Raw genomic sequence first — 26,725 nt, forward strand, 5'->3', positions numbered from 1 at the left:
TATCAGCACATCCTGATTTCAGGACAGGGAGCAGGAGGGCCTCCATCTTATCTTTATTTTGACCTCAATGTCATGAGTCCTTCGAGTCGTCTCCACAGGTGCCTGTCCACATTGGCCTGCCACTTGAGTGAGAAAAGGAAGGGCTTCCCTTTGAGTTTTTTCTTCCCTTTTGTAGTAGAAATAAGAAGAGTGAATTCTATTGCTGAACAAATATGGAGCTTGCTCTGGTTTTAGGTCAGTCACTGCCTAAAACCACACATGGACCCCCCACACTGGTCCATGTGTGGGGGTCGGAGGGATACAAACCAGTCGAGGTTCAGCTTGCCATCAAGCACTCCATCTAGTTTCTTACTGCTATCAGCTTAGCGGATGCCCTCTTGGTGTTCTGAGTGTATGGAGAGGAAATCACGTGCCTGTGCAGTGTGCCTGTAGACATAGAATCTCAATCCTGGTGGATGCTCTAGGGATCAGTGCTGATGGACTCCCATTTTATCTGTTCTGTGTATGGAGAGAATTGGCTTTCCCCAGAATGACTGACTACCAGAAGTCTTCGTGCCTCCTTCACACTCCGAGATCCAAGGCTTTCTTGGTGCTGTTTGTTTCTTCTTTGTGTACTGTGTTGTCCTTGAGAAGTTTGCTTATGCATTTTGTTGGCTTGTTGAGTGCTTTGGCAGCTAGTTTCTAATAAATATTCGCCTTGTTATGTTCTTTTTAAAAGTTCACTGAATTTATGGACTGTAAAATTCACCTGTTTTGTTATACAATTCGACAGTCCTAGCATTTTTGCTTTGTGTATCCTTTCCCACAGTCTAATCTAGACCCTGGCCCACGCTCCAGGGTGCTTTTGCTTTTGCTTGTTAGTAGTCACTTATTTTCCCTTCCTCCTCACAGCGTGCACACCACGGGAGTCTGCTTTGTGGCTGCGGATTTGCTCTTTTTGGATAGTTCATATGAACGGAGCTGCGTAGTGTGTAGGTCTCTGGTGCTGACTCTGAGCACTCAGCTCTGCAGCCCCTTGGCAGGTTGTACGGAGCCTAATGCTGGGAAGGAGCACCAAGTTTTAGTCAAGCAGAGGAGGCTTGTGGCTGTAGTGCTGCAGCTTGTGAACCATGTGTGCACCGGGACTGGCCTCCAGCAGGTGTGCAGAAAGCTCTGAGGGGTTAAGGTGCCCAGAGCAGCATCGTTCTTCTGGTGCCACGACCAGTTCCTCTGAGGGTAACAAGGAGGTGTGACTCATGACCTGGGAACCTGCTAGCATCCTCCGTGGTTCCCATCAAAGCTCGAAGCACAAGATGGCAGAGCACATTTGCTCCAGCTGGGGGAACCTAGCTTCATCCAGAGCAGCTTCTTAAAAGAATTTTTAAAATTACATTTGTGTAATTGCACATGTGTGTGTAAGGGTCATATGCTTGGTTCTCTTCCACCATGTGTGTCCTAGAGATGGCACTCAGGTCAGCTGCCAAGCTTAGCAACAGGGACCTGCTGAGCCATCCCACCTGCCCTAGAAGAACTTTTTATTTAGGTGTACATTACACCTTGAGAGGTGTGTGTGTGTGTGTGTGTGTGTGCGTGTGTGTGCGCGTGCGCGCGCATGTCATGTGCACAGTTGTGTGTGGTGGCTAGAGGGCCCTGGGTGTTCCGTAGGAGCTGTCTACCCTATTATTTTGAGAAAGCATTTCACTGGGACCTGAGACTTGCTAGATTGGCCCAGGTTAGCCAACCACTGAGCTCAGGGCTGCTTCCTCCCCAGCCTTGTGATTACAGAGTGTGTGCTGTTGTGCATGGCTTGTTACGTGGGTCTGGGCATTCGGCGTGGGTCTTCATGCTTGGGCAGCAAACACTTTACTGACTGAGCTGTTTTCCAATCCATATTTGTTCTTTTGAGAGGTCAGCTCAGGCGGATCTTAAACCTACAGTGCTCCTGCTTTAGCCTTTCAAGGGCTGGCACAACAGGTGCAAACTGGCTCTGAGAAGTTTGAGGGCAGCGGATGGTGGTGCTCTTGCATGGCAGAGTTCCCTCAGCTCCAGGGTGTGGAGCCACCCATAATGCTTACCAGGGTGCACCGATTCCTCAGTGATGAGGTTCAGAGTGGAATTGCTAACTATGGCTTGGGTGTCACTCACAGTGACAGGTCAAATGGAGAGAAAAGGTTAAAAACAAGTTGTAGATTATGCTGAGGTGGCCAGAGAGCAGAGGGCTTTCTGTGCATGACGATCTTAGTTTGAACCCCAAATACCCGTTTCTTTGACCTCAGTGCTGGGTGTGTTAGGAGACAGGCAGGTCCCTGGGTCTCATTGACCAGCCAATCCAGCAGAGCCGCACTCTCCGGGCTCATCTGATATTCTTCCTGCAAAACCGTCACAAAAAACAGGGTGGGAAGTGGTACATGAAGACATCTGAAGTTGACCTGTGGCCTCCCAATGTACACACAGGTGAGTGCACCTGCACACACACCTGAATTTTGGTAAGAGTAATAGAATTAGACAACCAGAATGTGCCAGGGACAAGGAACAGAAAAACAAAAAGTTCTAGCAGCCTGTGTTTGGACCAGAACATGGGAGGTGTGTAAATGCATTGCATTTAAGACTCTCTGATTGCTCCCTATAGGGCACCATTCCCAAACTCACGGCCAAGTCCAACTGTCGCTATGAGGTTGAGTGGATCACCGAATATGCCTGCCACAGAGATTACTTGGAGAGTGAAACGTGCTCCCTAAGCAGTGAGCAGCATGACATCACCATTGACCTCAGTCCCTTGGCCCAGCATGCCGGTATGTGTGGGGTCCTCTGTTCTGTCCTGTGCTTCACTGGAGGAGCCTGGCTGGAAGAGGGAGAGATGGGCTTCGGTGTGCTTAGAAGAAATACCATGCTTTCTGACAGGTGCCAGTAAACACTCTCTTCTTGTTGGTCCTTCCTCTAGGGCCCTCCTATGTTTCTGATGGAAGAGAGTACACATTTTATATAAATGTCTGTGGGACAAAGGGCCGACTCTGTAATAACAAAGAGGCTGCTGTTTGTCAAGAGAAGAAGGTGGATTCCACCCAAGTCAAAATAGCAGGAAGACACCAGAACCAGACCCTCCGGTGGGTGATTGTCAAGTGCATTGTATGTCCTTGTAGGCCCTGACTCTAGCTCCCTCTTCCTCTTCCCTTTACCCCCAGCACAAGAAAGTCAGAGCCTAACATGCTTTCCTGTGCTACTTGGGCAAGTTGCCATTTGTTCTTGTGCAGTTGGGCAGCTTCCTGACTCTGATAAGAGCACATCTGTTAGAACTATTGCTTTGTAAACGCATCGGAGGGAATTTAGGTAGCTAACACTTTATATGGCTATTGTTTTTGAAATTTATGGTTTTGATAAGTCTTTTTTTTCCTTTTTAATTTTTTCTGGCAATTTGAGGACTTGAAATACCATTAGCATTATATACTAGTTTTAAATAGCTAAAAACCTCACTTGACATAATTCTTAGGATTTTAACTTGGCATTTGGCTTCCCGAAAGCAGTAAGAAGAGGCAGTTTTTGAATTGAGTCTTACACCAGATCTGGTAGAGGTGTGGTACCTTTGGAAGTTGCTAGTGGGGCTGTTTGATTTGTGGGCATTATTCATGTTGAGTAAAGTCCCAGAGTGACAGCAAGAGCAGTCTGCTGCTGCCAGCAAAGTGGCCTCCCTCTCTCTGGTCCCTTAGTACTCTACAGCAAGAGGCTGACAGCCTGAACATTCGGAACTCATTTCCGCAGGACGCTTGCCCAGCTGGCTGGAGAGCCTGCTGTTTTATGTCAGGAGGGATTTGTGGGTGGTGTGCAAAAGGCTTAACAAAGCAGTTTTTGAAACCTTGAATTCCTTGGTTCTGTAAAGCACTGTGTTCACGACAATCTAGGTACTCAGATGGAGACCTCACCTTGATCTATTCTGGAGGTGATGAGTGCAGCTCTGGCTTCCAGCGAATGAGCGTCATCAACTTTGAGTGCAACAAAACCGCAGGTGAGTGCGTGGGCCCTGCCCACCCCGCTTTGTGTTAAGGGCTTGCATGTGCACACGGGTCTTATCTTGGAAGGAGGGTGCTGAACAGCGGGGTGAGTTGGCTGCCTTTGGGCCTGGCCACCTCCAGTCCCCAGGTTTTTCTGTTGCAGCACTATCCTCCCTGCCCCCGCTCCTCTCCAGGATGCATACATACATCCTGTTTCCATCTTCCTCTGCTCTCCATGTTTGTTTTGGGAATCTGCCCAGTGCTGGGCTTGCTGGAGAGAGTCTGTCTTGAATTCTGCTGCAGGCACACTCAGCAGAGCAGGCCCAGCAGAGGTAGCCTCATTCAGCAGCTTCAAGTGTGTGCCACTTCTATCATGGCATGAGAATTTTTACAGAGTGCTAGATTGGTAGAGTTTGAATCTGGGAATCTTGGGATGCCACTGGGCAAGTCCCAGCTGTAGGCATGGCTCCCTTTGAGTGACTAGAGGGATCCCTGAGTCACTGGATTGCTGCCTGCTCTTCAGGGCCTGATTTCAGACATTCCTGGCACCTGGAGACAGTCAATAACGTTCTGTCATTAGAGAACTGTTGTGTTCAAGCGCCTCTAGCTCTGCCCCAGGCACCCCTGGCTGTTTCTTCCTCAATAGGCTCTCATCCTGAGACTGGGCCTGGTTTCCAGTCTCATGGTGGCTGCTCCTTGAGGGTGTTTGTTTCTGTCTCTCCGCTCAGTCCTGGGTGGTTCCTGCATGATTCACAGTAGGATCTGGGAGCAACCAAGGTGCCTGGAGTTAGGTTCTCATAACTCTGCTGGTTTCTAAGCAAAGGGCCCTGAGGGCTGTGGCTCACTGGGGCCCTCTTCTTACAATCACTCACAGTGCTTGCATGTTTCCATGCCCGTTTGCTAAGGCTCTCTCCACAGGGGCCTGAGGGTGGCACATGGCTCTCAGGGAGTCTGCAGACTAAAAGTAGAGCTAAGGGGTTTTGTGTCTGAGTATTGGGAAAACTGCTAGAGTTGACCCACTATCTATAGAGCAAGTTGTTATCTGCCCTTACCCAAGGAGGCTCCAGGTCCTCCAGGTCAGTAGGGCTGTATAGCAGGAGTATATAGCTGGTTCTGGGACAGCCAAGGACAGGCGGCCAGAGGAGAGTTTGCAGGATGGGGATAGTGAGCTTGGTGCCTGAATGGCTGTGGGGCCCAGGACATGGGGCCCTCAAAGGCATGGACTGGAGAGCTATGATTAGACCTGTGTCTGCTTGCCTAGACAGGCCGAATTGGAGCGTGGGAAGTCTGCTGGAGGTCATGGGTTGCAGAGAGGCTGACACATGTCATGAAGGGTGGCGTCACGAGGAACCTCAGTAGGGCTGTGATGTTGTTCTGATTCAGAAATATGTTGACCCCTGTCACCTGGCAGGATGCACTCAGGCAATACTCTGGCCATCCCAGGGTCCTATAGCTGCTAGGTCTCTTCATAGTCTGTACACAGGTGCAAAGGTCCCTTTAAGAGACAAGCTCCACCCATGCCAGCTTTCTTCCTGCTCTTCTTCTGAAGAGGCAAGCAGATCTCTGTCCCCTACCCCCACACTCCCTTTATCTCAACAAACTGCTCACATAAGCTCTGTCTGCATGGTGTATTTGTCTCTCGCAGGCTGTGAGGCCTCTGGCTGAGTAGAAGAAATGCCGTGGCTGTTAGGTTCTTCCCCACATCCATATCTATTCTGCTCTCCATACTCACCGGAATGGACCTTAGGCAACTTGCTCCTCCTGTTCCTTCCCTTGCCCACGAAGCCTGCTGTTGCTTCTCTGTCCTCAGCCAGCAGCCACCAGGCTGGTCTCTTTCTGCTCAGGTCCTCCCGTAGTCCTGCTCAGGCGGCTCTCCCTGTGGGATGCTGGGAAGGTGGGGTCCTGGACTCCTTGCTGAGGTCTTGACCATGTAGATTGGAATTCATTGCCAAAACCCTTTTCTTTTTCATGTTTTCTTTTTATTACAAAAGTTTTCACTATGGAAGAACATTACTATGGAATTTTATGTAGCTGCCTCTATAACGGTGGTTCTCAACCCATGGGTCATGACCCCAATAGGGGTTGCATATCAGATATTTACATTGTGATTTGTTTTTCTTTCTTTTTTTCTTTTTTGGTTTTTCGAGACAGGGTTTCTCTGTAGTTTTAGAGCCTGTCCTGGAACTAGCTCTTGTAGACCAGGCTGGCCTCACTCACAGAGATCCGCCTGTCTCTGCCTCCCGAGTGCTGGGACTAAAGGCGCGCACCACCACCGCCCGGCTACATTGAGATTTATAACAGTAGCAAAATTACAGTTATGAAGTAGCAATGAACCAGTTTTATGGTTGGAGGTCACTACAACATGCGGAACTGTATTAAAGGATTGCATCATTGGGAAGGCTGAGAACCGCTGTTCTATAACAATTATTAATGTTTTTCAGATTTGTTTTGCTTTATTGTATTAGTGCTTAGATTAATATGGGATAGGTAAACTTTTGATCTTTCAATCCTAGTGAATTGATGAATGCTTTTTTTTCTTTTAGAAATCACACCCGAGAACTCATTTGCTTTGGGCTATAAAACCTAATTTCCCTTTTCCTTAAAACGTGACTATGCCCATGCACCACACCTTAAGGATGCAGGCAGACATGTGGGAGGTGCAGCCAGCTGGGACTGTGAAACCAACAAGGGTTTCACACCAAGGGAAAAAAAGGGCAGCTTTGTCCCCAGTGGCCCACCAGCTGGGAACGGCCAAGGGCTAGGGTTTCCAGAGGGAGGGCCAGTGCTTTGCCCTGTCTCAGGCCCAGGAAGAGAAGAGCCGTGCTGTTCTGTGCAATGGATGGGCCTCTGTGGGTGGAGGAGGGGTGGTGTTGACTCTAGTGTGACCTTCCTGACACGTATCCTGACAGTTTGCAAGCGTGGGTGCCAACAGCATTGGGAGGTACCCCTAACTTTGTGGTCATGTGAGACCCTGCCATGCTTTATCTGAAGTCACTGCGCAGGATCTCCATGTATTTGCCTCCATTTGCCTCCATGGTGCGGGTGTTGGGGGAACCTCAGGTCTTGCTCATCCTTATCCTGTACTCTTGGACCTGGGGCTCTGGTCTTTCCACTTTCCTCCTTCACAGCATGACTGCCGCCTGGAGCCTTGCTACCTTCCCTGTGCTTAATAGTTCTCCTCCCATCTCCTCATTGAGAGACTGAACAGTGTTCCATAAAGCTTGGAGAGTCCCTACCGCTCCGCTATAAGACAGGGTGGCGGCATGGACTGTCAGCTTTATTGAAGCCATTCTAGTCTCTGGACAACTGGCCAGACAGCTGGCGTTGGTCTTCATTTCTGCTTCTTCCCTGGCTCTTGAGAAGCCCCTGGGTTTGGGTCACGTCACTGAATCGAACGTTCTCCTGTGGCATTGCATGTGCAGGTAAAGATGGAAGAGGAGAGCCTGTGTTCACAGGTGAGGTGGACTGCACCTACTTCTTCACGTGGGACACTAAGTATGCCTGTGTCAAAGAGAAGGAAGATCTCCTCTGCGGGGCGACCGATGGCAAGAACCGTTATGACCTGTCTGTGTTGGCTCGCCACTCAGGTAGTATTGCTTTCCTTTTTGGGGACCACAAGATATTTGATCCCAATGGTTTGGGGGAACATTTTTAATTGCCAGCTGTCATAGACCCCTTTTTCTTCTAGCAGTAGCACAAACTATAAGGAACACCTAATTAAGACGTAGACTACTGGCATCTAAGCCCCACTTTTTGTAGTTGAGTTGTCTTGGCTCACCTTACCAGTTCACTTGGAACTTCAGGGACCAGCGACAGGCCTTGTGCTGTATGCTTTGAGACAGTTTTCTCCAGCAGCCTTTTAGGGCAGTGATTGCATTTAACAAGGGACTGAGGGGATTGGTGGAGCTGGTGCTCCATCATGTCTACAGTCCGTGTTCTGCCCTTTTGTATGACTATCTCTTCGATCCCACTGAAAAGGGATCAGCATGTCCCTGGTCTCTAGATCGGGGAGGACTGTCCAGCATGGATGGTGGTGTGCCCCACAGTGTATGTCAGTATGAAGGTGTTCATCATAGAGACTGGTGTACGTTTGCTAGGTGGTAGGCACTGGGAAGGTGCGAGGTGACTGAAAACTGCTGAAGCCTCCTGTGTCAACTGCCTTCATGGGTGGCTTCTTGCTGAAAGTAGGTGAGGTAGATGAGAGCTTATGCCCAGAAATACCCGACCCTCCTAGGGGGTTTCTGGAGTAGGTTGGTAGGAGCCTTGCATCTCCTAAGATAGAATTAACTTGCACCAGTACCAACTGTAGCTGCCTGCCCCATCCTCTTTGGAGTCCCATCTGTGTGAAAGCACTGTTGGAGGAATTCAGGGTCCAGAGTAAATGATCTGTGTTAGCTCATTGCTTCAGGAGGAAGGAAGTCATCTTCATGCTTTAGTAGTTAAGCATCCTGGAAGCTGTAGGAACACAGGAAATTTCTATAAAAGTTAAAATAGCTTCGGGAAGGTGTGGTGAATCCCAGGTATATGTACTAATGAAAGGGTGGGTTTCTGCAATGTGGAAAGAGCTCTGATTTCTGAATAGAACCCTGTTACGACTTGTGTAGCTCAGCAATGTGGGCTTCAGGAAGATTGCCAGGTGCTGGCCTTTTAAAGGAAGGGCGAGTGTGGTGGGAGTCTGTGGTCCCCCCCACCCCCATGGTGTACTTCTGAGACACACACAGCAACATGAGGTTTTGTTTGTTCTCAAGGGAAGGGGGTATATTGACTTGTAGTTCAGGAAGGGATACAGTCTGTCATGGCAAGGAGGGCCTGGCAGCAGGAACATGGATGGCTGGTCCTATTGCACCTGCAGTCAGGAGCAGAGGGAAGCACAGTTGTTTTTGGTTTTTTTAAATTTTAAGTATCAGTTTGTTACAAGACAAACTAGGATCTTGAGGGTTGATGCAGAGGTACACTAATTCCCTTAGCAGACCGGGTACCACTACCTGGCTTTGGGAGAATCTGAAATCTTTCCATGCTGCTTCACAAAACCCTGCCCTGCCCTGCAGCCCACGCCCGCTCCAGCCGATGCCCACTTTGGGGGGAAACTTGGGCACACTCTGTCCTTCAAGGCTGTGGACTTGGGAGCCTAGCTTTCCAAAAGCATTGTGTGTTGTCACTGGCAAGCTGTGGCATTTTACTTCTAAGTCCTTGTTGCCGGCTTGCCAAGGGACCATTTCTGATAAGAATGTGTGCCTGTGTGTTCTGCAGTACCAGTCTGTGGGATGGAGGTCTGTTCTTAGGACTACTCTTTTCTTTACCTAGTGTCCTTACCCCTAGCTCCTCCCCTCCCCACTTCCCATCAGCACCTGTTCTTTTGGATTCATTGGAATCCTCCTCACCTGTGAGCCAGCCTTCTGCTCCAGCCAGCCTGTGTAGAAGAAGTAGTAGCTCTCTTAGCTGCACAGGCCCTTGTGGGACCTGAAGTGACCATGTGACCACTGCCCTTCCACCAGGCTCAAGACAGCGACTGACCTTCTGATGTGGTTCAGTCTTTTGATTCTGTAGGGTGTGGGAGAAGTTTGTGGTTTCATTCTGCAGAAAGCAGGTTGGGGGGAATGAATGGTCTGTCCCTGACACTCTTAGTGACAAAGTGGGGACGCCATGACTTTCTGTGGAGTGCTAGGGGTTGTCTGACCTTGACTTAGTCACTGTTTTAAGATGTGACCATCAGAAAAAAGTCCCTAAGGACTAACAGATGTTGGGTTTGGTTGCAGAATCGGAGAAGAACTGGGAAGCAGTGGATGGTGGCCAGGCTGAATCAGAGAAGAAGTATTTCTTCATCAATGTCTGTCACCGAGTGCTGCCGGAGGGCCAGGCCAGGAACTGTCCTGAAGATGCTGCTGTATGTGCTGTGGGTGAGTCAGTTGGAGGGGAGTCCTCTTTCTAGTAACCGCTTCCCTGGCAGAGACGTAGAATGTAGTCTGCGTAAGCCTCCTGCCTTTGGATGTAGATATTAAGGATGATTAAGTGTTCTACAGTTTCAGTGTCAGAACCAGTTTGCCCTGCGGTTCTGCGGTCCTGAGGTCAGCACAGGTGCACCCAGGCAGCAGGAGCCGTGTCAGGAGATGTCAGAACCAGTGTGCCCTGCGGTCCTGCAGCCCATTGGCACAGGTGCACCCAGGCAGCAGGAGCCGTGTTAGGAAATGCTCAGTGTCTGGCTCCATCTTGTGACCTGAAGAATAGTATTTCCAGTGCTCAGAAAACTAACTGAATTCTCAGCAGCCTTGGTCACAGTTAGGGGAGCCTCCAGCTGAGCAGCCTGTCTTGGGTTCTTGCTGTCTCTGTTATCTTGTGTGTCACAGAGCTGTGTGTCAGTTATGGCGCAATTTGAAAATTCCAGGAAGAGAGCACATAGACTCTGTTAGGAACACAGACGCAGAATTAGGCTTAGTCGGATTTGGGGATTACCCTGGTGTTCAGAACCAGAGATGTGTCTCAAAGTACGTGGTGTTTGTTCTTGTCTTACTAAGGACTCAGGCATAAACATCTTTGAAAAGCAGCTGAGCCAGTAATTCAATGTGGGTGCCACATATGTGTGTTTCTGCTTGCTTGTGAATAAAGCCTGTGGTTTGGCTGTGCTTTCCAGCATCCTGTGTCTCAGGGTGGCTGAGGCCCTGGGCATGGAATAGTGTTTCTCACAGACAGTGATGGTGCACACACCAACCTGACCATAAGGTGTCTTTGGGGGAATCCTGCATGTCAGACCCAGCCTGACCCTGCGGAGTCAGGAGGTGGTCTTAGGTGACTGTTTATTTTTTCTTTCAAGAAAACCTGTTTCCATTCCAGCCAGGTCAGGTGGGCTGAGAAGAGGGTGTTTGGCATTTGGCTGAGTTTTGATGTAATTTTATGTCTATGCAGTGAGACTTTCCCAGCATATCTTATGGTCCCTCCTTTTTTCAAGATAAGAATGGAAGTAAGAGCCTTGGAAAATTTGTTTCTTCTCCTACAAAAGAGAAAGGACACATGCAGCTCTCTTACTCTGATGGTGACGACTGTGGTAATGCTAAGAAGATAACAACTAACATCACACTCGTGTGCAAACCAGGTACTGTCACAGGAGAGGCGTGCCCACGTTCCCCATCAGCTGCAGTGGGGTGGGGCGGAAGGGGCAGAGCTGAGCACCACTAGTCTCTGCTGATGGGAATAGTAAGTTGATTAGATTTCAGCCTAGAAATGGAGAAACCATATGCTGTCCTTGGGGAGTGGTGTTGACATTTTCCAGGAGAGTCGTGTGTCTCTCTGCATAATATCCTGTTCTTAAGGCCTGAGAGAGGATAAGGGGTATGGAATGCTGAACTTCCTCGGGAGGGGTCATAAATGCCTTAAAATGTTTCCTTGATCTCACCCTCTGAGCTGTGAACTGAGGAGTTTGTGGTCCTTTTGCTAAGATCTGCATCTGTGCATGTATTTGCTGTCCTCAGAATGCTGTGTTTGTGCATTCCATGCCTCACAGTTCTATTTATAATTTCCAGGGATTTCCTTATTGACATGGCACAGTCTTAACTATTTTAGAACATTTCATTGCTGGGAGTTTGGATGCTTTACATCCTCTCTATATCCGTCCTGTAAAGCTTCCTTTGTATAAATTCCCAGCCGTGGGAGGTCACATGCTAGGACTACTTTGTTTCTTGTTTTATTTTGGTAGAACATATTTCCACCTTCTGAGTACTGGTATTATTGATAGGTGTGTGCTACCATGTCTGCTCTTTGCAGGGCTGGAAATTGAACACAGGGCTGTGTGCATGCTAGACACACACTCTACTAAATGGACCACATCCCCAACTCTTTAGGACCATTTTGTAACCTTATCTTTCCCAGGACTTTCAAAAGAGCTAGAACAGGGAAAATTATTAGAACCAACAGATTCGTGATTGATCTCCCCCCTCCCCTTTCCCTTTGACAGGTGATCTAGAAAGTGCTCCAGTGTTGAGAACTACAGGACCTGATGGTTGCTTCTATGAATTTGAGTGGCACACAGCTGCTGCCTGTGTGTTGTCGAAGACAGAAGGAGAGAACTGCACGGTCTTTGATGCTCAGGCAGGTGTGTGCCTAAGCAATGTCTCTGTTGTCTAATGTAACTTGGGGCCAAAGAAAGCTTTTGTTAACACTTTATATGACTGTTGGAGGTCCTTGTTTTAGAACTCTGTTAGTGCTACTGAACTGGAGTGCCAAGCATCTTTGGTTGTGTGTTTGAGCTGTGGCAGAGCCCATCTTGAATTTGTAGCTGGGCTGGGTATACTTGAGCCATAGGAGATCCACATCCACATTTGGAAGGCAGGAATGGCAGCATGAAGGCAGAGTGACCTTTCTTCTTCACTGTCACTGCCCCGGAGTGATTGCTCTCAGAGAACACATGCACTCACCAGTCTCCCGCGTCCTCACTGACCTAACGTACGTCCCTGTTTCTGTTTTAGGGTTCTCTTTTGATTTGTCTCCTCTCACAAAGAAGAATGGTGCTTATAAAGTTGAGACAGAGAAGTATGACTTCTACATAAATGTTTGTGGCCCTGTATCCATGGACCCTTGCCAGCCAAACTCAGGGGCCTGCCAGGTAGCAAAAAGGCAAGTGGCCTCTCATTGTGATTTGTTCCTTGGTATTGTGCTAGTGTGTGTTTCAGTGAGTTAGGTTCCCCTCGAACATCATTGTTTGACAAGCATTTAAATACTGAGGAGACCTGGTCAGAAAAACCTGCAGGATGCCAGGAGCTGAACTTCCCAGAGAAGGGGCAAGCCTTATCCTAGGAGGTAGAGAAACGTCTGGGCTCATTTGATACCCACTTCTGTGAACTTTGAGCTTTACACTTCATGCATATACATATATGTATTTCTCCTTACTGAGTAGTGTTAGTTGTAATGAATTGAGTTGCACTGTAAGCTAGTAGTGCTGAAAGTTGGGCGTGTGTGTGTGTGTGAGAGAGAGAGAGAGAGAGAGAGAGAGAGAGAGAGAGAGAGAGAGAGAGAGAGTCTGTGTGTGTGTGTGTGTGAGAGAGAGAGAGAGAGAGAGAGAGAGAGAGAGAGAGTGTGTATGTGTGTGTTGCTTTTTTCCTCCTACAGTCTGAAGAGCTGCATATGAGATTCCCAGGTACTGCATTTGCCCCCATTTGTGCAGCCTTGGTGAGCTCCTGATCCATGGGACTTTCCAAGTGACATTTCTGTATTCACTGTAGTGATAAGAAGTCTTGGAACCTGGGGCTGAGCAATACTATCCTTTCTTACTATGATGGGATGATCCAGCTGAGCTACAGGGATGGCACGCCTTATAACAATGAAAAGCACACACCGAGAGCCACACTGATCACCTTTCTTTGTGACCGAGACGCTGGAGTAGGCTTCCCGGAATATCAGGTGGGGAAAGTCTCAGGCACTTGGCCTGGGCAGATCTGGGCCAGTTGCCTGCCCTTCCTGTAGAAACTGAGCTATTATTAGTCTGTTTTTCTGGCCAGACCGTCATGTAATTAGTCCTTTTGCAGTTCTCAGGGTGCCTAGGCAGTATTTAGTCACATGTTAAGCTCTTATTCAAAGGACCATCTATCTTAGTGCTAGTCCACAGCCCTGTTTGTTCTTTTAGAAAACTTGCAAAAGATAAAAAAAAAAATCACCCTCATTTTTCCCTTATCAAGATTCCATTATAGTTTTTGACGAGGCCGTCTTTTTAGTAACTTTTACTTAGAGTCATTTTTCTTTTTAAAGCTCTTTGCATAGTATCTTCTTTTCTTCTTCCATTCTCAGCTTCTGTAACTGGAGCAAACACACGGGTGTGCAGTTTAGGAAAGGGTATTTTGCCACCCAGTCTTGTAGGTTTCAGTCCGTGGTTGGTTGGCTCATTGCTTTGGGCCTGACAGAGAGTGAGCCATTTACTTCAAAACCAGGAAGCAAGAGAACAAGGAAGGAACTAGAGAGCTGGAGAGCTACTCTGTGCATGTCTGCTTCTCCTTCGTGCACGTGTTTAAAGGTTCCATCATGCTCCGTGGTGTTGAGCGAGGGCCAGGATTCCCTGGGTGGTCTTTGGGGGACGCTCCAGATGTAGACTCCAGCCGTACCCTTTCATGTTTCCTTGTCCTGGGATTAGGAAGAGGACAACTCTACCTACAACTTCCGGTGGTACACCAGTTATGCCTGCCCAGAAGAGCCCCTGGAGTGCATGGTGACAGACCCCTCCATGATGGAACAGTATGACCTCTCTAGGTGAGCAGAGCCAGCAGTTGGCCGTGGGCCTTCCTCAGGTGTGGTCACTGGTGAGCAAATGGTTCAGTTGATGGTGATAGGCATTGTGTTGGCCTCAGGGTGCAGGACCAGGAGAGACAGAGCAGAAAGGGGGTGTTGTAATATGGGGTGGCGGGGCTGCGTCCCCGGCACCCGGCCGCCCACATGGCTAGCTCTAGCTTATGCCCCGAAATAATTACACGGAAACTGTATTCTTTTAAACACCGCTTGGCCCATTATATCTAGCCTTTTCTTGGCTAACTCTCGCACCTGGACCAGCCCATTTCTAATAATCTGTGTAGCCCACGAGCTGGCTTACCAGAAATGATCTTAACCTGCGTCTGCCTGGAGTGGGAGAATCATGGCGACTCCTTGACTCAGCTTCTTTCTCCCAGCATTCTGTTCTGTCTACTCCGCCTACCTAATTTTTTGTTTTATCAGAGGCCAAGCAGTTTCTTTATTGCTTAACCAATGAAATCAACAGATTGATATATGACACTCCCACATCAAGGAGGTGGATGTGGTCTGATCTCACCACCTTTGTGACAGTAATTGATCTTTGTCACAGCAAAGTTAATGTGTAGCTTCATTGTCTGAAACGGTAGCTCAGTGTATGGTGTGTGTGTGTGTGTGTGTGTGTGTGTGTGTGTGTGTGTGTGTGTGTGTGCGCGAATTCTGAAGGGTCCTCTGCGTGCGGAGCTTCAGAATGTCAGTGTTATGGCCTGTCCTGTGGTTCAGTCACCATCTGTGACTTGATTCAAGTGTATTTCCTTTTAGAATGTCTTTATTTCTCTAATGAGTAAACATTAACAGCCCAACCTTATCTGGTTCGAAGTTTTAAAACCATACCTTTGTGTTAAAACTTTAGTCTAGTGAAGTCTGAAGGTGGCCGTGGAGGAAACTGGTACGCCATGGAAAACTCCCGGGAACATGTCACACGGAGGAAATACTACCTCAACGTGTGCCGGCCTCTGAATCCTGTGCCTGGCTGTGATCGATATGCTTCTGCTTGCCAGATGAGATATGAAAACAAGGAGGTGTGTCTGCCGTTCTCACATTTTCTATGGAGTCTGAGGCTTAGTGTGTGAAGGTAGCTGTTGTATAGCTCTTGATCAGGCCTGTCCTGCTGCCCAGCTGAAGCCTCTGAGGAGAGTGACCGCACAGTGAGCCTCCTGAGCAGGCTTAGAGTCTTTGTTCAGTCTTAAAATGTCCCCTGGCCGCTTTTGGTTCAGCACATTGCAGAGGGCTCTCTTGGTTATGTCTGACCCGAATTCAGGTGCCCGAGTGACTCTGCAGACTTCACAGCTCGGAGCCTCAGCTGCCCAGAGGTCTCCAGGATTTGACAGAATTGCTGAGATGGCTCAGGTGCATGTGTCAGTACCACTCTGACTGTTAACACTTCATCATCTGCTTGATTGCTCTCATTGGCAGGGCTTTCGTACGTTTCCTTGTGGTCCTCACATGTGGTGGGCCATGAAAGTTGTAGGTGGACTCCAGAAGTTGACTTCTGCAGAAGCAGTGTGAGGATTTGCTTTGTTAGCACATTCTAGTGGTGTGCTCTGGTGCTCAGAGGGGATGTGTTCTTCCCCAGATAGTAGCCTCTGAGCGTAGCTGTCCTCTTGCTTGGGGACTCCTCACTTTTGTTTGCCCGCTCACACAGTTGTTAGTGGTGACGTCATAGGCTCTGACTACTGTTGAGCAGCAAGCTGACTTGCTGAGGAGTAAAGCTTTCCAGGAGAAGTCTCACCCACACTATGTTGCAGGGCTCCTTGGCTGAGACTGTATCCATCAGTAACTTGGGAGTTGCAAAGACAGGCCCTGTGGTGGAGGAGAGTGGCAGCCTCCTCTTAGAATATGTGAACGGCTCTGCTTGCACCACCAGTGATGGCCGGCTAACCACCTACAGCACCAGGATCCATCTCGTCTGTGGTCGGGGACGCCTGGTGAGTGCTGTGCCGAAGTTGTGGCAGGAGCTGCGGAAAAGCGCGCAGGGCCAGTGTGTGCACTTCTATACTTGTAAAAAAAAATTGCAGCAAAATACCTAGGGCATAAAATTGGTCACTTTAGGCATTTTTGGGTTACCAAGAATATTATGTCCATCATTGGTACTGCACACTTGTCACCAGATGTGTGGAACTTTTAGGGATCAGGTTTTGATTGTGTGAGATTTGGGTCTCACTGTGTGGCTCACTGGCCTTGAGATCCTGCAGCTCTGCCCCTTGAGTGCTGGGGTTAAAGGTGTGGGCTGTGGTGCCTGTCTTATGTATAGAACTTTTATTTTGCCACATTTGTGGCTACTAGTTGTCCCTCTTCCCTCCTTCCTTCCCCCCCTCTCCTTCCTTCCCTCCCTGTTTTTGTTTTTTGATTTTCTGGGGGGTGGGCAGGATTTTAGGATTTCAGGCTAGCCTGAAACTCACTATGTAGACTATGTTGGCTTCAAACTCAGCTGGGATTAAAGGTGTGTACCATAATTCTCTGACCCAGGTGCTTTTTAGCAAGGATTTAGGCTCTTTTTTTTTTTTTTTGAGACAGGGTTTCTCCGTAGCTTTTGGTTCCTGTCCTGGAACGAGCTTTTCTAGACCAGGCTGGCCTCGAGCTCACAGAGATTCGCCTGCCTCTGCCTCTCAAGTGCTGGGATTAAAGGCGTGCGCCACCAACGCCCGGCTTTTTGCTATCAGTTTTGAGATTGACTTGCTGACAGGAATTAGATGCTTCTGGATTCTGCTGGGGTCTAGTCCAGTGGATGTGAGGCCTGGTATCCGGTATCGCACAGACAGGAAACTTGTTCTTTGCTCAGATCTCTGAGGGTATGAAATGACTGGCTGAGTGATCCTGGGCCTGTGGTCCCTGAGGACCCCTTGCCTTACATAGGTGGGCAGCTGCTGGTTTCATTTCCATCTACTCCCGGCAGCCCGTGTCCTGGGTGTGTAGGAGCCCTGCCATAGACTACTCTTTTAGTTCCAGAAGATTCTTCCAGACCCTTCTTAGTGTAGTAATAATAGGAGCGGCGGCGGGGCTGCGTCCCCAACACCCCAGCCGCCTGCTCGGCTAGCTTAAGGCCCTCAAATAATTACACACAAACTGTATTCATTTAAACACTGCTTTGGCCCATTTCTATCTAGCCTCTTCTAGGCTAATTCTCACATATTAATTTAGCCCATTTCTAATCATCTGTGTAGCGCCCCTAGGTGCGCTTACCGGGAAGATTCTAGCCTAAGTCCATCCTGGGTCGGATCTTCATAGCGTGCATCTTCCCTGGAGTGGGGAGCATGGCGTCTCTCTCTGAGGCGTCTGCTCCCGAGAGGAGAGCTGTCGAGTCTGAGCTCACTTCCTCTTCCTCCCAGCGTTTTGTTCTGTCTACTCCTCCCACCTATCTTCTAACCAATGAAATGGGCCAAGGCAGTTCCTTTATTAGCCAATGACCTTCCTCCATCATCTTAGTTTTTCAAGTGCTTTCCCACAGTGGTTGAGCTGGGTGTCCTGTGGGCTTGGTGCATAGTGCGGGCCTAGGCAAGACTACTGAAGGAGATACAGGGAGGTCAGGCTCACGGGAGTTACCATAGGTAAGGCCTGGGTCTTTCTGCTTGCTTTCAGGACTGATGAGGGGAGTGTGGGTATGGCATATAGGTAGGGTGCTTGTATGTGGGCTGTGGCTATTGGTTACAGAGTTCCAGTGCATTTTCCAGTAGTCTCTGCTGTGCTGTCTCACTAGCTAAGAGTGAGCCACTGCTGCCTGGGATGGAGACAGCACTCAAGATGGAATGTGTCTTGTGGAGGAGACTTCTTGTTGAAACCCACAAACTAAAAGCCAGTAATAGCACAAGTTAGCACATCTGTGTAATCAGACCCAAGTCACAAAACACGCTGTTTCCCACCTAGAAGCTCCTCTGTACCTCTTTCTGTGGCTTCTCAGCCCTTCCCTGACACGCAAACCAGTTTGTCTAGTAGCTTTCTGGTTGCTTCAACTCTGGGTATGTAGGCTCGGTTTCAGCTATCTGGATCCCAGTTTTTCCATTTACTGCTGGTGTGAATTCAGATGTGCTAATGTCCAGGCATGTGAGCTGACCTCTCCTACAGGGCAATGAGAGCGTTGTGCTCTAGGGAGGAAGTTAGTGCATGTCGGCCCGTTGTGTTGCTGTCCTGCTGATTTCTCTCTGCGCTGTGGCCTTCCAGAACACCCACCCCATCTTCACTCACAACTGGGAATGTGTGGTCAGTTTCCTGTGGAACACAGAGGCTGCCTGCCCTATCCAGACGATCACAGACACAGACCAGGTATGTGTGCTGTCACCTTGCCCATGCTCAGACTGACTTTGCATTGCCTCCATCTCTGCTTTTTGATTCACACATCACCACCCTCTGCGTCCTCCCTACCCTTGGTACCTAGATTTTCAGGACTCCCAGCTTTATGCCTTGCTCACTGAAATCCCCCCCAACCCCTGACAAGGTTTCTTTATTTAACAGTCTAAGCTGTCCTGGAACTTGCTTTGTAGACCAGGCTGGCTTCAAACTCACAGAGATCCACCTGCCTCTGTCTCCACCTGGCTCACTATCCTTTCCCTCTGCGGTGCATCCTAGTGGGCTCTCCATCACTGCCAGGGGTCTGTAGATTCCCATTACTCCATTCCAGAACATATCAATGTCTGATACAATGAGACCCATGAGAGGGCTATGACCTTGTCCACAGGGTGGAGCCTACTGCCTCATGGGATCTCATTGACAGAGCAAAGCCCACGTGTCTGCTGTGACTTTACCTACTAGGAGGAACCCAGTGCTTCATGGATCTTAAGAGTTAGCACATGTGTTCCGCTGTGACCTTTTACACAGGGTGGCTCAGTGACTCATGGTACCTCACACACAGAATAGAGTTCACCTGTGTGCTGTGCCCTCCCTCACCCACAGTGTGTAGCCAGGGTCTCATGGCGATGTCTGTATGGTAGATCCTCATCCTCTGCTGAAGGCTGGCTGCTCATCCTGCCCTGTGCAGTGTAGAGTACCCTGCTCTCTGAGTTCTTCGCTGCCCTCCTGGGCTACTGCAGTAAGTTGTTCTTATGGAACTGCGTGTGCATTCTTTATAGTGGGACGTGTTTCCCTCCCATCCTTCTGATTTCCTACCAGACTGCAGAGTTTGGCAGCAGACACCTGGACTGGTACACAAAGCGATGGCCCCAGCTCAGGGCCAGTAGTTGTCTCAGGCACCCTACCCTGTCCATGCCCAGGGCTCTGACTGCTAGCCTGTACTTGGTGGACACTGGAGGCTGAGGGTATACTTAGAGGAAGGGAGGAAATTGCCTGTGAGTTGACCCAGTTATATTCTCATAGGTGCATTCATGGCAATGAGAGAGAAGTCTTAAGTTTTATTTATTTTTGGATGTAAAAATGATTGTTGTACCACCTACCTTAGGATTAACAGTGGTCTTATTTGGGTATTGTAGTAGCTTAGCCCCCATGGGGTGAGTTCCATTCTTCTGCACACGCGTCCTACATTGGTGCCGGCTGGGCACAAACACACTGTTGCTCCATAGGGATTTAAAGTGAGTAGGAAGTAGAGCCTCTAAGTGTTGATGTGAGTTTCCGGACTGCATGTTTGTTTCGCTCCTATAGAATTAGTTTAAATGTGTTTATTTCCCTTTCTTGTTTCTGATAGGCTTGCTCTATAAGGGACCCCAACAGTGGATTTGTGTTTAATCTTAGCCCACTGAACAGCTCTCAAGGATACGTGGTCTCTGGCATTGGAAAGACTTTTTTGGTAAGAATGATGCAGTAGATTTCTAGTTTGCTTTAAATGAGGCTCACCACACCCAAGGCACTTGCAGCTGTGTCCTTAGTGCTTGCCCAGGGCAGAAAGAAGCTCCAGACTGGGGGCGGGTAATGAAGTGACGTCATCACGTGGGCCCGATGGGAGCAGTCACCAGTCCTCACCTGCTGCTGTGTGTCCAGAGTTCCCAAGAAGCAGCAGCAGAGTGACAGTCAGGACCTTGTTAAAACCTGATTCCTGGGCCTGCTGCGGGCCTCCTGACTAGTCTGTGGTGGGCTCCGAGTCTGCTTCAGGAGGCCCATCAGATGGTTTTGATGCTCACTGAAGTTTGAAACACACTGGTCAAGAAGAAATGGAGATTAAAGGGAGGCCACCTGAGGGCTGTGTTCTAGACTCTTCCAAGGGTACTTCCTTTGTAGACTGTTCTGCGAATGCCTAGAGCCCTATGCAAAGTCTTCTCGAGGTACCACTTCAGCTACTTGAAGGGAGAGAGCCCCTAAAACAATTGCTTTAAGTTCTGGCAGTCATCTTAGGGACAGTGGCTTTGAAAACAGGAAGGTGAGTGAGCGTGCCCTACCGTAGTTTAGTGAGAGGAGCATTCTGACAACTGTCCCTAGCTGGAGAACTGGGCTCTCTTCACCCCACATGTAGAGAAGGATTTGTCCTCTCGGCCCCGTTCTCTTCCCCACTCTCCTGAGTGCTTCCATGGGCTCTCTCCACCCCACACTCAGATAGGAACACGGAAGGGTCTCGGTGTTAGAGCTAGCTCTAGTGTAGCTGCAGAGTGTGTGGTCTGTACCAGGTGGTACAGTGATTAGGATTCCACAGGTCAGAGCCTGTATCAGTGTGATAGGCAGATGACCACGGGCTACATAAAGAATGCACCAGAAGCAAACCAGCGAGACCCCGCCTCGTCACTAACCACGCTGTTAGGAGCATGTGTGGTATTGTGGCTCTTGGTTGCAGGTGACAGATGAGTGGGTAACAGAAGTAGCAATGCAGCTGCCTGGTAGAGCGCCTGCACTCATGCGCTGCAGGAGGTCACCTGTCTGTGGGGCCACCACATCCCAGCCAGGGCTGTAGACTCCTGCCCCTTACTGTCCAGCCCTGTCCCCCATCCTGCTGGGTCCAGCTGCCCTGCACGTTTGGTGGCCTCTTCCCCAGAGCTGATTTCTTTACATAACTACAGCAAACATGTCTGCTTTTTAAATAGAATCAATGTCTTTAAAAAATCAGGGGCTTCAGTTGTTTACAGTTAAGACTTAACTGTATACACTTTCTCCATGTGATTAAAGACACTGTAAAGTGGTTTGTATCACTCCCTAGTATATCGTTCATAATTGCTTGTAGTAATTAGATTTATAGACAGAGTACTGTATAAACAAGACCATAAAACACCATGCGCTAAACTCTAGAGGAATTTACACAGGTATTGTTACTTAGACGTGGGGTTTTACCTTTCTGTGTTTGAGAACTAGCTGTCCCAAAGTTGATAAACTAACTGGTGATAACCAGATATTTAACCCAGCAGTACTTTGGGTTCTAGGCTGCTTTTCTGTGGTAAGTCTTGGAACCTAAATGGTTGTTTTTGTTTGTTTGTTTTTCTCCTTTTTCTTTTCCTTTTTTTTCCTGTTTGGCTTCCAGTTCAATATCTGTGGTACAATGCCTGTCTGTGTAACGGACAAAGAAAAGCTAGCCTTTGGCTGTGAGGCAGGAACCCAGACAGAGTTGGAGAACCTGAAACCAGAAAGGCCAGTGGGAATGGAAAAGAGCCTCCAGTTGTCTACTGAGGGATTCCTCACTCTGACCTACAAAGGGTCGTCTTCTTCCTCAGACAAAGGTGAGCTGATTCGCATTCTGCCAAGTCTGCCTCTAATCTCTGCTGGTATTCTTTCTCCTAGAGCACTTACCAACGTCTTCCCTTGGGGGCACTTGTGCACACTCTGACCACCTCTTCTTTTTATCTTGTACCCCAGTTCTTCAGAGGGGGTTGTTAATTGCATTCCTTTAGGTACTAAAGAAGTGATGAGTAACGATCTAAGTTACTCATTTTTCTAAGTTGGTCCTTTCCTCCTGTCTCCTCTCTTGGGCACTGTGGTTCTGTGTAACAGTCTGGAGATGTTGAGCTTGTAACTTATTTGTTACCGTCTTTTGTTAGTTAGTGCAAGGTCAGTTCTGAGCCCTTTATAATGCCAGCATCTGCGTCAGTGGATAGTTCCAGCAGACAAAGTGTGCCAGGACTTGGTTAAGATACTGTATGTACGGTGAATTCTCATCCCAGCTGTCTTTTCCTTTTCCATTTGAGACAGGCTCTTACTCTGTGGCCTTGGCTTTCCTGGCCCTGACTCTGTAAACCAGGTGTCCTCAGACTCACTTTTGCTTGTGTCCACCTTGCTAGGAGCAAAGGCGTGGGCCATCACACCTGGCTTAGCCTCCTTTTGTGCTCAATTACTGCTGCCTTGCACATCTGCAGTACTAGAAGACAGAAGGGTCTTGTGTTTGCTACAGAGCCTGTGGTCCATGGAGGGATTACATCAGAGTGAGAGCCAGGAGGGATGGGTCATGTCATTGGCTGTGCCACCTATTGACTTAGATGAGGAAAGGGGCCCAGGGGTGTGGTTACTTTCCAGGTCACACTGTTAATAGGCAGTGCCTTTCCATCATTGGAATCTGAGTGGACTGAGGTGATGTTTGTGTGCTGGATTGCTCAACATGCCCCAGCCATCTTAGTGGGCACCGGGAAGGAGTGGAGCTGCCTTCCCAGATTGTTTTCACTGAAGACCGCAGTCTTGTCTTCTTGCTTCTTTCCGCTTCACATCTCAAGTTCACAGATGTTGGAAGTACAGCACTTTAACAACAGCGTCTGCCACAGACGGCAAATGGTCACTAAGGACCGCTGTGGCCAGCTGCGTGCCAGCATCAGAACAGCAGAGGAAATGGATATGATTGCATCATGAGGCACAAAATTTGAACAGAGCAGTAAGGGGTGACAGGATCAAATCAGCAGTAAGAATTTGTCTCTGGCAGATAGGAGGGAGGACCAGATTGTTCCATACTGAACCTCATCTGTGCACTGTGGAAGACCCTGAAAGTGCTGCACGGAACGGGAGAGACCCTGTGCTACTCACGGTGCCAGGCCATCATCCCCAGTGTAAACAGGCTGATGATGCCGTAACAAAGCCAGATTACAGAAGGCAGAGCTACAGACCAGTATCTCTGAATATAGACACAGAAATTTTCAACAAAATAATAGCAAATCAAATCTATCAATATCTAAAAGCAGTGTACTTATCACAAGTCAGGACTGGCTCAACACAGTGCAGATTGAGAACAATGATACATTGTTAGCTAATGAAAGCCTAGAACACTTGGTTATCTCAGTGCAGGACAGTGTTTGGCAAAGTTCAGCATAACTCCTTGATAAAACCCCATAAGTGGAAATCAAGGCAAGTGCCCATGACCTACACCATACGGATGGGGAAAACTGAAGGAGCTTGCTCTAAATCAGGAGTAGGACAGAACATTCACATAGCATTACTAGTATTGGTATTCAGGTGCAGGGTCAGATGTGACGTCACATTTGCATCTGGGGTGACTTCATACAGGGAAAATTTCGGCTCTCAAAAATACTGTTGGAATTGATGAGTGGACTCAGGACCTGGGAAGGCTGCATTGCCAGAGGTGCTGTGTGCAGCTTTCAGGAAGCTCTACAGAACCCCTGCCGGCAGTTGCTGCTGACTCTGTCTCTCGGCTAGGGCTATGTGAGCCTTGTAACTTACTGGAGAGTTTCAGGGGCCTCCGCCCTTTCCAGTAGAAAATGCCTCATCTCAGAAGAGATAGTCAGACAGTCGGAACCAGGAGGACATTTTATTAATAAGCAGCACAAAAATAAAAGAACCAAACCTAGGAATAAATTTAACCAAGGAAGTGCATGACCTCTACAGTGAAAGTTACAAACACTGAGGAAAGAGATCGAAGACATACATAAGTGAGAAGACAGTCCAGTCATGGTCTGGGAGAAGATATATTGAAATAGCCAGTTCTACCCAGTGACCCACAGATTCAGCGTGTGTGTGTGTGTGTGTGTGTGTGTGTGTGTGTGTGTGTGTGTGTGTATTTAAATAAAAATTCCAATGTTTTTAACAAAGGAAAAAGGGGCTGAAGAGGTAGCTCAGTCGTTAAGAGCCATCACTGTTCTTGAAAGAGACCTGGGTTTAGTTCCCACTAGCCATGGGTGACTCACAACTACTTGTCATTCTAGCTCCAAGGGATCTGATGTCCTTTTGGCATCTGTGGGCACTTGCATTCATGTGGTGATGGATGCAATCAGCCAAGTGTGTACATACACATTAGAAGATGGGTGGGTTGGATCACAAAAGATCCTGAGCAACCAAAGCTGTCTTGAGCTGAGCAAAGGATCAGTGTAGGAGGCATGACAGCTCCTGCATCAGAAAAGCATGGGCCAGCAAGTGAATGGGCACACAGAGCCCAGAGATAAAGCCATGCATTGATGGTCAGTGCAGTTTTCACCAAGACAGTATGAGCATATACATCAGAGAAACCAGACAGTGTCTTTATTAATTTGTGTATAAAGAAGGAATCGGCCTCATCTTAACTATGTATAAAAATAAATGAGTCAAAAACTTAATGGCAAATTGGAGACATAAAACTAATAGAGGAAAATATGGGGGAGATACTTCAGAACATAAGCCTGGGCAAGGATTTTTTTTTTTGATTAAAAAAAAAAAACCCTAAAGTTTAGGCAACAAAGGAAAATTCTATAGATTCATTATCAGCCTTAAAGATTTTTATGCAGCAAAGACAGTTAATAGAGTGAGGAGAAGCAGTTGGGTGGAAGGGAATACTTGCAATTACTTCTGAAAAAGAAGCCTTCAGACATATAAGTAACTCAGCAGCAAAAAATCAGTCTGATTAATTGGCAAGGATCAGAATAGGACATTGAGGGGCTGGAGAGATGACTCAGAGGTTAAGAGCACTAGCTCCTCTTCTAGAGGTCCGGAGTTCAATTCCCAGCACCCACGTGGTGGCTCACAACTATCTGTAATGAGATCTGGTGCCCTCTTCTCTCATGTATACTACACGAATAATAAACAAATAAAATCTAAAAAATGGAATAAGATGTTGAAATGTTAATAAGCATGGGGGATGCAAATCAAAAGGCATAGTGGTACTCTCTCATCAGCCAGGACTGCCCTTCATGACAGAGAAGCAGGCGATGCAGGGGAAGGGTAGGTCCGTTGAGCTGTTAGGGAAGCAGTATTGGATATTTCTACAAAGCTGCAATAGAGCATCACTGTTGAAGAGAGAGCGGGCCCTTTGTTCCATCCCGCCTGGCTAGTTTACCCCTGAAATAATCACATGGAAATTGAATTAATTAAGTTACTGCCTGGCCATTAGCTCTAGCCTCTTACTGGCTAACTCTTATATCTTGATTTAACCTATTTCTAATAATCTGCATTTCACCATGAGGTTGTGGCTTACTGGGAAAGATTCAGCATGTCTGACCTTGCAGCTGGCTTTATGGCGGCAATCCCTGACCCTACTTTCTTCCTCCCAGAATTCAGTTCTGTCTACTCCACCTATCTAATTGCTGCCCTATCAAAAGGCCAAAGTAGTTTCTTTATTCAACCAATGAAAGCAATACATAAACAGAAGGACCTCCTACACCATTTCCCCTTTTTCTGTGTAAAAAAGAAAGGATTTCACTTTAGCATAGTAAAATTACAAATAACAAAACAGGTATCAAGCTAGAATTACAGTTACAATATTTAGATCTATTTTATCTTTTATCATAACAAAGGAAAACTATAACTATCTATCTATTCTTCAACTCCATCAAAGACTCCAGAAGGATATAATATTACCTAAGTAAACAAGAAGTAAGCAACCTCCAAAACTCTAGAAATGATAGAGCTATCTTGCTGCCTGGACAGTTACCCAAAGTTCTTCTGTACCATTGGGGCATCCATCTTCAGCCTACAGGCCCATAGTATCAAGCAGACATTTTCATGAAGCAGAAAATTTCAAAGACAGTTCAGTCACTTTCTTCTGTATACTGCAGAGTGTCTTGCAGACTCTTTTCATGAATCAGGAACCCCGAAGAATCGTCTCACCTTTAGGCAAGTTCAGCAGTCCTCTCTCTGTGGGTTCTTTATGCCCAGTTTATGCAACAGTCCAGGCAAGAGCAATTTCTTGCCCAAATGGCTATCAAACTCCATAAGGCGCCTCTTCGATGCCCATCTTCTTCTTGAAGTAGATTGGTGCTGCCAGGAGCAGACGTGTCTCATTGTCATGAAAAGTCCTAAGTTATTAAAACATTTTAAATGCCATATTCTGTAGCCTTTGAAAGATATGAAGAATGCCTGCCTATCTAAATGAAATATATCTCTACATATCTAGAAAATCTAACTAACATGACTACAAGCTTGACTACTATCGATGATTATCCATTAACAACCTATATTTCCTAATTATACATTACACTTTTTTTATTTGGATTTTTCGAGATAGGGTTTCTCTGTAGCTTTTTGGTTACCGTCCTGGAACTAGCTCTTGTAGACCAGGCTGGCCTTGAACTCACAGAGATCTGCCTGCATCTGCCTCCCGAGTGCTGGGATTAAAGGCGTGCGCCACCACTGCCCAGCTACATTACACTTTTAAGTGAACTACACAATCATAATACCTTAATCAAGATCAGAAATACATATACATATAACAAAATTGACCTTAAACTTGT

At 47.7% G+C, this 26,725-nt stretch overlaps 1 protein-coding gene across 1 annotated transcript in view; it reads left to right on the top strand.

The window, feature by feature from the left end:
* The window catches only part of Igf2r (insulin like growth factor 2 receptor), a 97,357-nt gene that overhangs the window by 36,419 nt on the left and 34,213 nt on the right, over positions 1-26,725 (top strand). Inside the window, exons 8-22 of the mRNA XM_075950782.1 lie at positions 2,609-2,771; positions 2,921-3,083; positions 3,876-3,979; positions 7,388-7,552; positions 9,722-9,862; positions 10,909-11,052; positions 11,911-12,048; positions 12,422-12,569; positions 13,175-13,352; positions 14,077-14,192; positions 15,079-15,247; positions 15,974-16,153; positions 18,384-18,485; positions 19,858-19,959; positions 21,613-21,808. Of these exons, the coding sequence (XP_075806897.1) occupies positions 2,609-2,771; positions 2,921-3,083; positions 3,876-3,979; positions 7,388-7,552; positions 9,722-9,862; positions 10,909-11,052; positions 11,911-12,048; positions 12,422-12,569; positions 13,175-13,352; positions 14,077-14,192; positions 15,079-15,247; positions 15,974-16,153; positions 18,384-18,485; positions 19,858-19,959; positions 21,613-21,808 (2,209 nt within the window). The remainder of the gene's footprint in view (positions 1-2,608; positions 2,772-2,920; positions 3,084-3,875; positions 3,980-7,387; positions 7,553-9,721; positions 9,863-10,908; positions 11,053-11,910; positions 12,049-12,421; positions 12,570-13,174; positions 13,353-14,076; positions 14,193-15,078; positions 15,248-15,973; positions 16,154-18,383; positions 18,486-19,857; positions 19,960-21,612; positions 21,809-26,725) is intronic.

This window comes from Microtus pennsylvanicus, chromosome 1, assembly GCF_037038515.1.
Source record: "Microtus pennsylvanicus isolate mMicPen1 chromosome 1, mMicPen1.hap1, whole genome shotgun sequence".
Taxonomy (NCBI): Eukaryota; Metazoa; Chordata; class Mammalia; order Rodentia; family Cricetidae; genus Microtus; species Microtus pennsylvanicus.